The 14,585-nt window shown below is 36.9% G+C and overlaps 2 protein-coding genes across 2 annotated transcripts; both read left to right on the forward strand.

Annotated features, from left to right (window-relative positions):
• Positions 1-2,019: 2,019 nt before the first annotated feature.
• Positions 2,020-3,331, forward strand: LOC137828933 (uncharacterized). Its single transcript, XM_068635699.1, has one exon. The coding sequence runs from the start codon at positions 2,170-2,172 to the stop codon at positions 2,911-2,913; it is 744 nt and encodes a 247-aa protein (XP_068491800.1). The 5' UTR covers positions 2,020-2,169; the 3' UTR covers positions 2,914-3,331.
• Positions 3,332-10,272: 6,941 nt separating this feature from the next.
• On the forward strand, positions 10,273-10,800 carry LOC137829314 (uncharacterized). The gene has a single exon (XM_068636121.1). The coding sequence runs from the start codon at positions 10,273-10,275 to the stop codon at positions 10,798-10,800; it is 528 nt and encodes a 175-aa protein (XP_068492222.1).
• Positions 10,801-14,585: the final 3,785 nt, after the last annotated feature.

A 14,585-nucleotide genomic window follows, 5' to 3' on the forward strand; every position in this document is an offset into this window, starting at 1 on the left:
ATAAATGTTCCATTTAAAAGTACACAAAGAGAAAAATCATCCTTAGAAGCAATAGAAATATAGATGAAATGTTCTTCAATATTTATACAATCAAATGAAAAAAAGATGACAAATTATTAAAAACATAATTATTTTTTTCGAGGTTTTTTTTTATCTACTTTTCTTCTCCAAATTGTATTTGTCATTGCTCCTGGACATGTTTTCTAGGCAAACAAAAGGGAACACGTTAGTAAGTTTTTACAATGAAAAGTTAGAATCATGATTTAAATGAGAAGAATCAAAGTTTTGCAATCCTCCTATAATAATTCTTTCTGGATCATACTTGTAAAGGTGTTATTAAAGACTCTCTTCTTTGGATTTTTCTTACTTTTTTTTCTTCTTTTTTTTTTCTTTTTTATCCTTTCTTTCTCTTCTTTCTTTCTCATACTTTTCTCTCTTTAAACTTTTTTCTCTTGTTTTGTTTTTTCTAACTTCTCTAGTTTTTGTGATGCCTTCTTTTCTACCTCTTTCAAGTATTTACAATAATTCTAAAAGCTTTTACCTTGGATTTCAATTAGGACACTGAGTTTCATATCCATAAACTTCACATTTAGAGCAACTAAGAGTATTTATTTTTATCCTTGAAATTGATTTTTTTTATACACTTGTATTCCTTTCTGTGATCATAAATTTTGTTGTTCAACTTTATTATTATTGAAAGAGTTGTATTGATATATTCTACCAAAATCAAACTCATACCTAAAGTAAAAGTTGGAAAAACAAGAACCAACACAAAACAAATAAAAAACAATTCACACAAATAATATAGAAAATTAAGATGGATCTCATCACTAAATCAGTAAGTGTTTACATTCAATCCACTTGTGTCACTCTTAGAAAATTATGCAATCCTACTCAAATTTCTCTTTAGTTCTTAATCAAATTCTCAATCAATCTATCAATAATTTTATATTTAAAGTGAAAGATGTAATAAATTCAAACTCAACAAAAAAAATTAAAAATCTAAGACAAAACTAAAGATAAGCTAAAAAGTAAACAAATAAAGTAAACCAAAGAGTAAAAATATGACAAAAATTAAGGATGTGACAAAGAGAAACACTTTAGAATCACTACTGGGAAATTATAAAACAAAGTAAGGTAAACAATAAAAAAAAAATCAAATTAAGATTATTTTAATAACTTATCTTACAACTATGTAAGAATCGAGAAAAATAAGAATTCAAAGGGATATTATATATATATATATATATATATATATATATATATATATATATAAAAGTCAAATAAAAAAGCTAAAATTATAAAGATTTAAAATGACAAGAAATCCAATCCAGAATAATCGCCAATATGTGGATCACGATTAGGAGCAATAACAACACGTCTGAAGCCCAAAATTCCAATAAAATGTTGCTCGATTATGCAGTCATGTCAAATTCTACACCACGTTCCTCACTCAATCATAGCACCGTGAATTCAATAAATAGGTTCAATCTAGTACCTAGCGTCTTCTGCTTTCAATTCTTCAGCATCAAACTGTTTGATGAATTTCCAATCAGACAAAAACCACCAAATCAAAATAATTGCACTTCATCGAATAAAAGGTAGCACCGAAAATTGCTTTCAGAGAACTCACGAGAAATAACTCTTATTCACTTTGCAGTGATTCTCTGTTGTACAACCATTTAAAAATTTCATGAACAGTTCTTGAAATTTCAACACGCCAGTGCCTGCTTCAACCATCAACAATGGGAATGATTCATGTAATTTAGTTGGATAAAGGTTCAAGCAGTGTCACAATTTCAGCTGCTATATGTGAACATGTCACCATTTCAATTGTTTAATTTCCTCACAGAATTCTACAATTAACTTGCATATGCTTGTACGATTTTCACAAATCCAGTTACTTTTCTACGATTTCTCATGTATTTATAAATACTGAACGTTTGGTTTTACGCAGGAATGCGAAGTCATTTAAAATGTGAGTTTTATTTATAGTAGCATCCATTTTGCTATGACAGTGCTTTCTAACAATATAGCAAGAGACTCCAATATTCACCAATCCCTTCCTACGTATAAATAAATGAACCACACTCACTAGCCACCAACATTCAAACAAAAATATCTCTAAACAAACTTTTTTTTTCTCTCTCTCTCTCTCAAATTACTATTATGCCACAGCTCGATTTGGAGACGCTGGTTTCTGCATGCACCACCGGTTGCTCTGACCAAAAAATCGCCTGCGCCGATAACGACCATTCAGACTTGCCGCCGGAATCGTTCTGGCTCTCCGGTGACGCCGAGTACGACTGGTGGGACCGCCACGCCGTTTACCAGAGGAACGAATCCACTAAAGGAAACTCAATTTCCTCCAAGAACTTGAACGCCGGCTCCAACAACAACTCGCAGCGATTCTCCGAGAATCTGAAATCCAAAGCCGCGATTATCGGCTTGCCTAAGCCACGGAAAACCTCCTGCGCCGACGTAAAGAGCCGTCGCAATCGCCGACTTGAAAACGCCAGGCTCTTCCCGAAACGGAGCGCGTCTGTCAGCGGAAAATCGGAAAACTCCGTTGTGGAACCCTCGTCGCCGAAGGTCTCCTGCATAGGGAGAGTGAGATCCAAGCGCGACCGGAATCGGTCACTAAGAACTCGCCAGAGATCAATCTCCTCCACCGCCACCGGCACTACCTCCGTCACCGCCGTTACCGTCACGAGGCAAAAATCCAAGCGGAGCCAGAGGAAGAAACCTGGATTCTTCCAAAGCGTTCGCGCTATATTCCAAACTGGTCGCAGGGGAAAATCAGTTCAGAAACCGGACCTTCAGCCCGGGGATTCAGCTTCGAAGCAGAAACGGAGCTTTGGCAAGAAAGCGAGTGGGAGCACTGGTGGCAGCACGGAACGACGCGTTGTTTGAAGAATCGGCCTCGAGTGCGCCGCTCGGTTTGGGTTCCGTGAAGGGGTTCGTGTTAGGGAGAAGGTCGGAGTCGTGGGTAGTTGGTTAGTCTCAATCCACGTGTCTCATTAGGATTCGTTTTTCACTACCATACAATTTCGGTGACGGCGGTGGTGAGCGCTGACATTTTGAATATTTGTTAAAGGGATGACGTGGCAAATTGAATAACGGTCTGAACGCTATAATAAGCGTGGTTGATTTTGCTGCTTCTGTCTTTTTTGTTCCTTTCTGCTCCGGCGATGACAACGACGGCGTGTGTAAACATAGACACCTCTCTTTTCGCCCAAAGTTAATTTAAATATATCTTTACAAAATTTTAAATATAAAGAAATATGTATACAATTTTCACAATATTAATAAGAAGAATAAATTTCTAAAATTCTATTTTGAGAAGTAATAAAGTCTTTTTCTTTAAAACCTCATCTTCTTTTATCTTCTTATAATATGATTTTATTTTAAAAAAATCATCGCCCTGTTTTATTAACTACGTCCACTTTTATTAACTACGATTTCTGTATATCTATCATAGAAAAACGTTATACATCACTGATTTCTGTAGATTTATTATAGAAAAACTTTATAAATGACTTATTTTGGAGTAATGTTTTCTCTTACATATATTAATATGAACTATGCTTGCATAATTTTAAGAAAATAGAGAATATTTTAATTTTTTAAAATATTTTTGGTCATATTACTTTGGATAAAATTTTATTAAAGTCTCTATATTTTTAAATTGAAAAAAAGAGTCTTTCAATTCCAAAAACATATAATTCTATTAATGATAAATATAGACAAAATTCACATAAATTTAGAGGTTGGAAAAAATATTTCATCAATTAAAAAATAATGAGACTAAAATCAAATTTTTAATAAATAATATAGGTTCATAAGCATATTTTTCTAATAGATAAATATGGTTTTATTAATTTTAATTAATTATTACTATTATTATAAAACTACATGTTTACTTGATTTCCATTTATTATTTTCACTTTTCAATAAAACTCCACCATATTTTTAATTTTTATTTTATTTTCAAATATTTGTACGTTGTACATACACTTTAAAAACCATTTTTTCATTTTTAAATATTTTTTAAACTTAAAAATAATCTAACGATTTTGTAATTAGAAAATAAAACCATAAAATGAAGAAACAAGTAACTCTAATCTATTTGTTTACCATAAATGTCAATGTATTAAAAGATATAATATTTTATAACTATATTAAGAAGAAGATATTATTTAATTTACACATTTGTGAAAGTCATGTAGAGAAAGAAAGAAAAAAAAGTCTTACAATGTGTTTGCGTCCAGGTGAGTAGTAAGAGGACTGATATATCAAAAACTGTCACGTGGCACTTTACAACCAATTATATGACATAAAAATAATATTTTATTATAAAGGTTCGAAGTATTAGGGTTGAGAGCTTTCACCTTTAATTTGTATTTTCCGAAAGGTGATGTTAGGGTTGTTTGATTGCGTTTTCAATTCCATTTTTTGAAAACTAGTTTTAAGGTTGAAAGATTATGTCTTTAATTCGTATTTTTTTTAAATATTTGGAGTTTATTTTACGGTACGATTTGGGGTCTTCAAAAGGTTTGTTTTCGTTTGATTTAAAATTTTATTGCATTATGGTTGTGATTTTTTTATTTTTTATTTTATTAGTTGACATTCATTTTCGATTTCATGGTATGTATTTTGTATTTTCGTTTTGGATTGTGATTTTAAGGTTTTGATAGGATTTCAATTTGAGTTCTTATTTTAGGGTGGTATAGGATTTCGATTTGGGATTTAATTTTATGTGCAAAGTTGTTACAGCATTCACATGTCACCCACCCAGTCAAGAAATTCTTTGATTTAAGAGCAACAACAAAAATTCACTTCCCCCAGCTATTTAGTCACAGCATACATTGTATTTTACAACATATGTAACATATTTTAATGCATAAGACACTCGAATGTTAATTTTTCTTTACACTAAACCCTGTCTTCTTAAGATGAATATACATTAAACCAGTCAACATTCATAAACAAAGACATCATCAATGTATATTGACAAAACACACAATTCTTTGTGCTACTGGATAGCTTATTTATCATTGATTGTATAGTCTACCTAATCAAATTAGCTTACTCAACTATTTCTAATGTTCATTATTGAATAATGAAGACAACACGTCATTCTGAAACAAAACAGGGTTTTCATTATTGAATAATCAAGACACCACGTAGTAGGGTTGTATACAGATAAAAGATAATCAGTTATCCTTAATTAATACATAATCAAGTATGAATGTTTTCTTGAAAGATAATCAATTATTTTGGTTTCTTAAACGATTATGGGTCATTTTGTTCTAGTGTTATCTAAATGGAATTGCAAAACTTGAGAAATTTTAAAGCTGGTTATCATTCAACATGAAATTGATTTCAATTTTTTTAAAAGTCATCATTATTTATTTTAAATTTTAATTAAATTAGTCATTTTATAAATATATAAAATAAATCATTTATATTATTAATTCAAATTTTATAATATTTTGTTAAATGTAAGTTTTATTCTAAAAAATATGTTTAAATATTGAATTAGTTTAAAAATATATTAACATAATAATAATAATACTATTATTATATATATAATATAATTGATTATATTATGTATATAATAATTATATTGATTATATATAAACAATCGATTATATAATATAATATAATGAAAATAAAAATATTAAATACTAGATAAGTTTATGAAATAAAAATATTTAATAATATTATGAATAAAAATATAATTATAATATAATAGAAATAAATATTTTTATTTATAAAAAAATTCTATAAAATAATACTAATTATAAAAACTATAAAAATAATATTATTATTTAAATTTAATATAAAAATATTTTTTATTATGAATATTTAAATATTATTTATTTTATGTAACAATTTTTCATATATTAACCATATTAAATAATTCATATTTTTTTTAAGTTAGATATTCGATCATATAGTGAGAATCATATTTTAATTCAAACATTCAAAAGTTACATAAAAGTATAAAAAGATAACGAACCTTAATATCAACACATATGTATTGATATGATCCAGGAAAAATTAACAAATTATAATATGAATTTCATGGCTTTCCGCAACTTTTTTTATTGATAGATATTTGATTGTATAATTGTTATTATTCTTCAAAATATTATTTTAATATAAATTTTTTTTTCTATTCATACTATGCATTGTACCATACAGTTTAATATTTGTTACACATACTTTATGAATCAATTTTAATTTAATTATTAAAATTTATTGTATTTCTAAATTTTCACACACATTTTTTACAATTAAGAATATTAAAATTTTATTTTTAATTGAAACTATACTGGCCGGACATGCTTCAGTCCTCGGCTCAAACACTTAAGTGTAGTAAGCTCGGTTAGATGAGTTATACCCAGTTCGGCCTAAGAAAGGTATGGGTCCAAAGATGTGTTGAGAGGTCGACCTAGATGTTTGGTAGTCCATACGAAAAAGATATTTAAAGTAAAAATAGCAGAAGGAATAACTGAATTAATTAAAACATACATCTTTTAAATGTGAATAAAAGTTATTAGGGATGATGTGACATAACACCCAAAAATAAAGGTGCATGTTAATAGAATGTTCTACTTTGAAATTATATTCTTGTTGTTGAGATTATATTCTTTTTGTTGAAACAATATTATGGTTGATGAAAATCATTGAACGAATGTCTATAAAAGGGGTTTAAGACCCTGAGTAAAGTAAGTAACTCTGAACCATATAGTGATACAGAATCATAGTTTGAATGCTCTCATTAACTTGATCGTCGAAGTGTGATCAACAGGTGGAGCCCCCTTCGTCCCAAAGCGTCCCCAACTCGGTTCGACACCCAAACAAGGACACTTCATATAGGAGTTCACCCTTGAAACCGACCGAGGTCAACCAACAAGAACATTTGGCGCCCACCATGGGACCCGATAAAACTTGATCTCACCCACATTCGCGACTGAGCATTCTACGAGATGAGAAACACGAGGCAAGTACCATTGGGGTCTGAAAGAAGTGAGGCCCCCACCTTGAAACAAATCATGGAGGCCATGAGGGCTCTCAATGAGGAAAATGAAGAATATGGACGAGGGCAAGAGCGAGTTCCAGAAGAAGCCAAGGCAAAGCAAGAACGGCTATGAGCAGAAACCCGAGCTGACCAAGAGCGCTTACAGGCTCGCCTTATGGCAGGGAGTGAGGCCTTTCAAATAACTTTGGAAGAGCATGCACAAGCGAATGAGGAGTTGCTTAAGACCAACGGGGAGCTGTGGAGTAGCTAGCGCCAATAGGGTCGACGTCTCGCTCGGGAACGATCTCTCAGCAAATCATGGACGAGTTTATGCCACCCCATTACATAACACCCAAGATCGCCTTTTTCTTTGGTGTAGAAGATCCTGAAAGTCATCTAAAGGCGTTCAGGACTCAAATGATCATCTATAGGGGGTCTGATGCAATTCAATGTAAGATGCTCATAGGAACATTCATAAGAACAGCCCTGCAATGGTTTAGTGGGATCCCAGATGGACACATAACCTCTTTCCCTCAGTTCTCTAAAATGTTTAAAGAGCATTACTCGGCTAATAAGGTTAACCCCCCACGACTATGTGATATGTTCAATGTCAGACAGAGTGAAAGGGAGTCTCTTAAAGGATACTTGAATAGATTTTGTGCAGTCTTAGTAAGACTTCGAACCCAAGAAAAAAGAGATGGTGGTTGCAGCTTTTGTACAAGGCATGATAGAAAGCCCGTTCAGTGATTCACTAATCTGGAATCTGGCAGAGATGTTATCCGAGGTGTGTAAACAAGCTATTGCCCATATCGAGGCTAAAGAGGTCGTGCTCAAGAAGAATGGAAGCTCAAGATCGAAGCAACCCAGGCACAAGGAAAGCAGTCGAGATCATTCCATGAGGAGGAATGAAGCACTCACCGAGAAGAGGACGAGTCCGAGGCATGTCCCGTATGTCGCCAAGAAGGATGAGCCTAAGGTGAAGGCCAGGGAGAAGATGACGATTAGACCCAGGTTCTGAGTATCCTGCAAAGAGCTCATAAATAAACATGCTAGGAGTAGCGGACAGGTTGAAATTTCCCAAAAGACAAATTGATTTTTGTGATCACGAAGAGATGCATGGTGCGACTTCCATAAGGCATTTTTGAGCATAGCATCAAACGATGCATAACCCTAAGTTACCAACTGTCTAGTTTAGTCAAATAGCGTTTCTTGAAGGAATACCTTGAGGCCAATGAGGAAGAACCAAAAAGAAGAGGCTACGACCACGGATCAGACACACGAAATCCCAATCCATGGGGACTTGAACACCATCGCCGAAGGATTCTCTGGAGGTGGAAACTCAACCTTCAAATGCAAACGATACGCGCGAGCGGTGATGTCCTTAGATACAAGGAGGTCTGACCACCCCACAGAGCAGCCCCCCCCCCTTCTATGCTTTACCAATTTCGACTTGGAAGATGTGTTTCCCCATAAGGACGACCCAATAGTGATATTTGTTGTCACGGTAGGACGGAAGGTGCACAGAGTCCTGATCGACCAAGGAAGCTCAGCCGATGTGATGTTCTGGGAAACGTTTACAAATTTTCAAATATCCTCCAATCAGCTAAGGCCTTATGATAGTTGTCAGGTCGACTTTGCAGGAGACCAGGTGGAGGTACGAGGATATGTTGAGCTGAGGACAACTTTTTCAGATGAAAACATAGGCAAAACGATTACTGTCAAGTACATCGTCATCAATACATCCTCTGCATACAACTTGCTTTTGAGGCAACCTTTCTTGAATAGGTTGGGTGCAATAGTCTCAACCACCCACATGAAGATGAAGTTGCTCTCGTCGTAAGGAGGGGTAATTACTATAAAGGTCGATCAGAAGATGGCACGAAAATGTGCAGTTTGAAAAATCGTAGGAGAACCTACACAGTTACCATCCAGGCAGGAGAGCCAGGATGGATAGCAGAGGTGGATATTAGCGATGAAAGACGATTTGGGCCTACTGGAGAGGTTCAGGAGAGGGAGATAAAAGGGAAGAAATTCAAGCTCGACACCTCACTATGCAAATAGTTAGAGGATAAAATAGTTGATGTTATCTCGGTGAATATGGGCGTTTTCGCATGGTCGTTTGCAGACATGCCTGGAATATATTAAGACTTCTTGTGCCACCGACTTACCATGGATGAAAAAGTCAAGCCTATGGTCCAGAAATGAAGAGAAACACCTTGTTATTTGAGAAGAAATTCAGAAACTTTTTGATATTGGCCACATAAGGGAGATCCAATACCCTGAGTGGTTGGCGAATGTTGTATTGATGAAAAAGGCAAATGGGAAGTGGAGGATGTGTGTTGACTTCACTGATTTAAATAAGGCTTGTCCCAAGGACTCATACCCCTTACCGAGCATAAAATCCTTGGTAGACAGCGCCTCGGGATGTCGGCAATTAAGTTTTCTAGATGCATTTTTAGGGTACAATCAAATTCATATGCACCCTAAAGACGAGAGTAAGATAGCTTTCATGGTTGAGGTTGCCAGTTACTGCTACAAGGTCCCTTTGGCCTGAAAAATGTTGGGGCGACCTATCAAAGGCTCATGGATCAGATCCTTTCAAGCATATGTGGATGATATGGTTGTCCTGTCGGAAAGGGAATACCAGCATGTTGCCGACCTAGAGGATCTATTCACAACTATGGCAAGGTACAATCTAAATCTTAATCCTGATAAATGCATATTTGGGGTAGAAGCTTGGAAATTTCTTGGTTTCTTGCTAACTGAAAGAGGTATAGAGGCAAACTCCGACAAATGCGCGACGATCATAAAGATGAGAAGCCCAACTAATGTTTAGGAAGTGTAGCAGTTAATTGGGCACATGGCCACCCTGTCTCGTTTCCTGTCAGCAATGGGGATAAGGGGTATCCTTATTTCCAGTGTCTTAAGAAGAATAACCGCTTTGTATGGACTAGGGAATGTGAAGAAGCCTTTACCAAGTTGAAGGAATATTTGGCTAGTCCCCCGTTCTTGGTAAACCAATCCCAGGAATTCCTGTTCATCTCTATTTTTCGATAACAGATCGGGCTATCAACTCAGTCATTTTGAAAGATCAGAGTAAGATCCAGAAGCCAGTCTATTATGTAAGCAAGGTGTTGTAGGGACCAGAGACCCAATATCAAGCTATTGAGAAAGATGCCCTAGTTGTGGTATTCACAGCTCGACGACTTCACCATTAATTTCAAAGATTCACTGTGATTGTGATGACCGACCTAACCATCCGTAAAGTCCTCCAAAAACTTGATATAGCAGGTCGGATGATCCGTTGGGCGGTTGAGTTGTCTGAGTTCGACGTACAGTATGAACCACAAGGGTCAATTAAAGGCCAGGTATATGTAGACTTTATGGTAGAGCTTTCATCCAAGGACTTTCAGCCCAATCCTAACAGTTTCCAATGGGTCCTCTCAGTTGATGGATCCTCCAACCAACAAGGAAGTAGAGCTGGGGCCATTTTAGAAAGACCAAACGGGTTCTTAATCAAGCAAGACCTCAAGTTCACGTTTAAGGCGAGCAACAATCAAACTGAGTATGAAGCCTTGATAGCGGGAATGTTGTTGGCCAAGGAGTTGGGTGCTCAAAGCTTGTTGGTGAAAAATGACTCATTGCTCGTAACCGAACAAGTCACAGGTGAGTATCAGGTCGAGGACCCACAGCTAGCCTTATACCTCAAGTATGTAAGGATCTTAAGAGTAGCTTTCTCTACGTTCGATCATTTCCATGTTTCCAGATAGCAGAACTCTCGAGCAGACCTATTGTCTAAGTTAGCTAGATTGGGGAAAGGAGGTCGACAAAGGTCGGTAATCCAAGAGACCATGAAATCACCCAGGACGACCACATAAGGGTTGTCCGAAGTTGACCATTTGGAGGTCTTAAAGATCAGCTTAGAGAAAGGGAGAAGGCATCGGTCGATGATTCAAGAAACCCTGAAAATCTCAAGAATAACCACATGAGCTACCTGAGGATGAATCTTTTGAGGTTTCGCAGATTAGTACCACAGAAACTTAGGTAACACCTTATAAGCGTCATCTTGCTAATGGATTACTTCCTACCGAGCATTTAGAGGCCAAGATTGTCAAGAGGAATGCGATTCAGCATACCCTGATAGATGGGAACTTATTTCGCCATGGTTATATCCACCTACTCCTCACCTGAGTAAGTGGAGACTAATGCATCCGTATAATGGTTGAGCTTCATGAGGGTGCTTGTGGCGGTCACATAGGCCGACAATGAAGGAAGATTGCACTGTGAGCAATGTCAGAAGCATGCTGATTGGTGCAATGCACCAACAGAGGAGTTGCGATCAATTTATAGCCCATGGCCTTTCCACACATGGGGAACATACATTTGGGCCTTTTCCCTCTGGTCATACGTCAGATGAAATACCTCATCATCTCCATTGAGTACTTTACCAAGTGGATTGAAGCTGAGTTGGTTGCGCAAATAACTGCTCACAAAGTTCAGCATTTTGTATGAAAGAATATTGTGTGTTGCTTTGGGATTCCGAGGCACTTAGTATCCGACAAGGAAACTCAATTTACTAGTTAACAATTGGGAAAGTAGTGCACATAGCTCATAATAAAGCAAATATTTGCGTCGGTAGAACACCCACAAGTGAATGGGTAGGCGAGTCGTCCAATAGGGTCCTATTGAGAGGACTGAAGAGAAGATTGGAAAAGGCAAAGAGAAATTGGTCAGAAGAAATTCCAAGAATTTTGTGGTCTTATCACACCACTCGACAATCAACAACGAAGGAGATGTCATTCAGTTTGGTATATGGGTCAGATGCCATGATACCAGTAGAAATACAAGAGAGTTCTCCTAGGTTCCAAAGTTTTGTCGTTGAAGAATCCAACGAGGGAAGAAAGGTGAATCTAGACTTGCTGGACGAGGTACATGATCACGCCCGTATAAACTTGAAAGCTTTAAAGAGAAGGATGGAATTAAAGCACAAGACCAAGACGAAACCTCGACAGTTCAGGGTTGTCGACTTGGTGATGCGGAAGACCCACCCCTACCAGATCGAAAACAAGTTGTCTCCAAAGTGGACTGGCTCGTGTCGCATAGTCGAGGTAGTAGGAAATGGTGCATATAAGTTGGAAACCCTGGAGGGAGGAGTTATCCCACGAAAGTAGAACACGACAAATCTCATGTTTTATTTCAGTTAAGACATTTGGATTTTTATTCTTTTCCTTTGAACGTTATGTGTTTTGGGGTGATGCTTTTTCCCCCAAAGGGGTTTTTAACGAGGTCACATAGTCATAAATTTTTTCTTGGAAGATGATGTATGAAATAAGTTAGCTCGAATAGAGTAGTGTAGATGGTACATGGTAAGACGACCTAGCTCGGTGCAAGTACGCCATGTGAGGTGAATTGATCTAATGAATTATTTGGTTTGGTGCATGGTAAGACGAGCTAGTTCGGTAAGTACGATTACTCGAGTATAGACGCCCTTTGGGACGAATTGACCTGGTGAATTATTTGATTTGGTGCATGGTAAGACGACCAACTCGGTGTAAGTGCGATTACCTGAGTATAGGCGCCATGTGAGATGAATTGATCTGATGAATTATTTGATTTGGTGCAAGGTAAGACGACCCAACTCGGTGTAACTGTGATTACCCGAGTATAGGCGCCCTGTGAGATGAGTTTACCAGATAAGTTATTTGATTTAGTGCAAGGTAAGACGACCTAACTCATGTAAAAGTGAATACTCGAGTATAGGCACCCTGCGATAAGTTAAACAAGTGAGTCATTCGAGATAACGCATGATAAGACAATCGATCTCGGAGTAGATGCAACTATCCAAGTAGGTGCCCTATAAAGTAAGGCATCATGGAATTGATGTAGTATTCATACTGCAAGACAGCCCGAAACGGAGGCCATGGTTGCTCGTCAAGTCAGAGTAAAAAGTTGTTCCGACCATGAGGATGACATTCATTAAAGGTTATACTGTCTATTAAGAGAAATATCTTGTTACTCTCTACACTTAGTTTCACCTAAGTTAGCAAAAACCGGTTAAGTTAATTATGCTATGTTTAGGGTTGGAAAGGGTGAGTTAGTTCAATCTGCCAAGTGTTGGTACATGCATTTGTAAGTGATGTAAATAAACCCTTTAAAATCCGAAAAACAGTATGCATCCAAAAACTTAAAAGTGCTAAATAAAGAAGGGCAAAAGGTTCAAAGTGTTAAATAATTTTGGTAGGCAAATAAATATTACAGTCCATAAAGAGTTCAAATTAATCCCCCCTTAGTTGGCCATCAACCACGATTTTACCCGAATCAAGTTCGGAAAGATCCATGGAAGGGTGAACAATCGCAGCTTGCTCCAAGGCAGCTTCAAATCCTACGAGGTAGGATGGAGAAGCATCTTGCTTGAAGGAATCAATGGCTTTGATGAGGTCTTCCCCTTTGCAGGTCAGCTTCTTCTTCAGCTCGTCAACTTCGGTCAAAAGCTTGTTGTTCTCTTCGGCTAAGTTTGATGCCTCTTGGGTTTTCTCTGCTCTGAGCTGCTTAGCCTCTTGGTGCAAACCACTCAAGCTCTCAACCGAGAGGCGTTCTACCTCCTTATGGAACTCCATGTTCTCCTTAACCTTTTGGTCATCAGCTTCCTTTCGACCTTTGCCTTAGCATCAACCAGGCAAGTCATGTCAAATGCCTGTCCAAATAGCTTCAAGGTATCATGATGAAGGTGATCTTCGTTATGAACCATAAGCCTAGCTCTATCCTTGCTAGGCAAGAAGAAGGCTTCACCATGGATTGGGACATCGAAATCAGGGTCCTATAGGCTTTTCCCCCTCATGCTCTCGGTCTCGCACTCTTGAATGGTGATGACTTCTTGGTGTGGTGCTCGACTGTCTGAGGGTGAATGCTCGGTAGAGGGAGTGGTAACTGGTCTTTTCCTTTTGAAAACGAGCCCTGAAGTGGTCTGCTCGTCCGAGTCAGTTGGAGTCTGGGTAACAAGAGCTTTCTTTTCTTGTGTCAAAGACTCCTTAGGCAGGCTAGCAGCTGCCCTCATCTTCCTAGTAAGCTCGGCTAACTTGATCTTATTGATGTTGGAAAGCATTCTTTCTGCAAAAACGAATGAATAATTAGTGACAATGATATAAGTTTTTTCATCAAAGGTAGGAAAGGAGGAGTGTCGATGTAGGCTTTCAAGGCATCAGAAAGGTATTCTTTGGTCAACAAAAAGGAGGTATCAAAGACGACTTTCAAGCTTGTCAAAAACTCGCAAATCCCTTGGTCCTTTGGAGAAAGATCTTCCAAGCACCGAACACTTTGGAATCTAGGTTCGGGTGTCTAATACAAGGGGAAAACCGTCCAGTAGGGATGAATCTCTTGTTGAAGCTCAGATTTTAAGGAACCGCCCTTTGAAGTTTTTGTAGGACGACTAAAAGAGGGTAAGTAAACCTCTCCCAGGGGCACCATTTAGGGAAACCCACAATTGGCAGCCTGAGTGCTTGGCCTAAAAAAATATAAGAAAACTTCCACAATTGGTGAAATGCCAAGCTGTGAACAC

Source organism: Phaseolus vulgaris, chromosome 7, assembly GCF_000499845.2.
Source record: "Phaseolus vulgaris cultivar G19833 chromosome 7, P. vulgaris v2.0, whole genome shotgun sequence".
Classification (NCBI taxonomy): domain Eukaryota; kingdom Viridiplantae; phylum Streptophyta; class Magnoliopsida; order Fabales; family Fabaceae; genus Phaseolus; species Phaseolus vulgaris.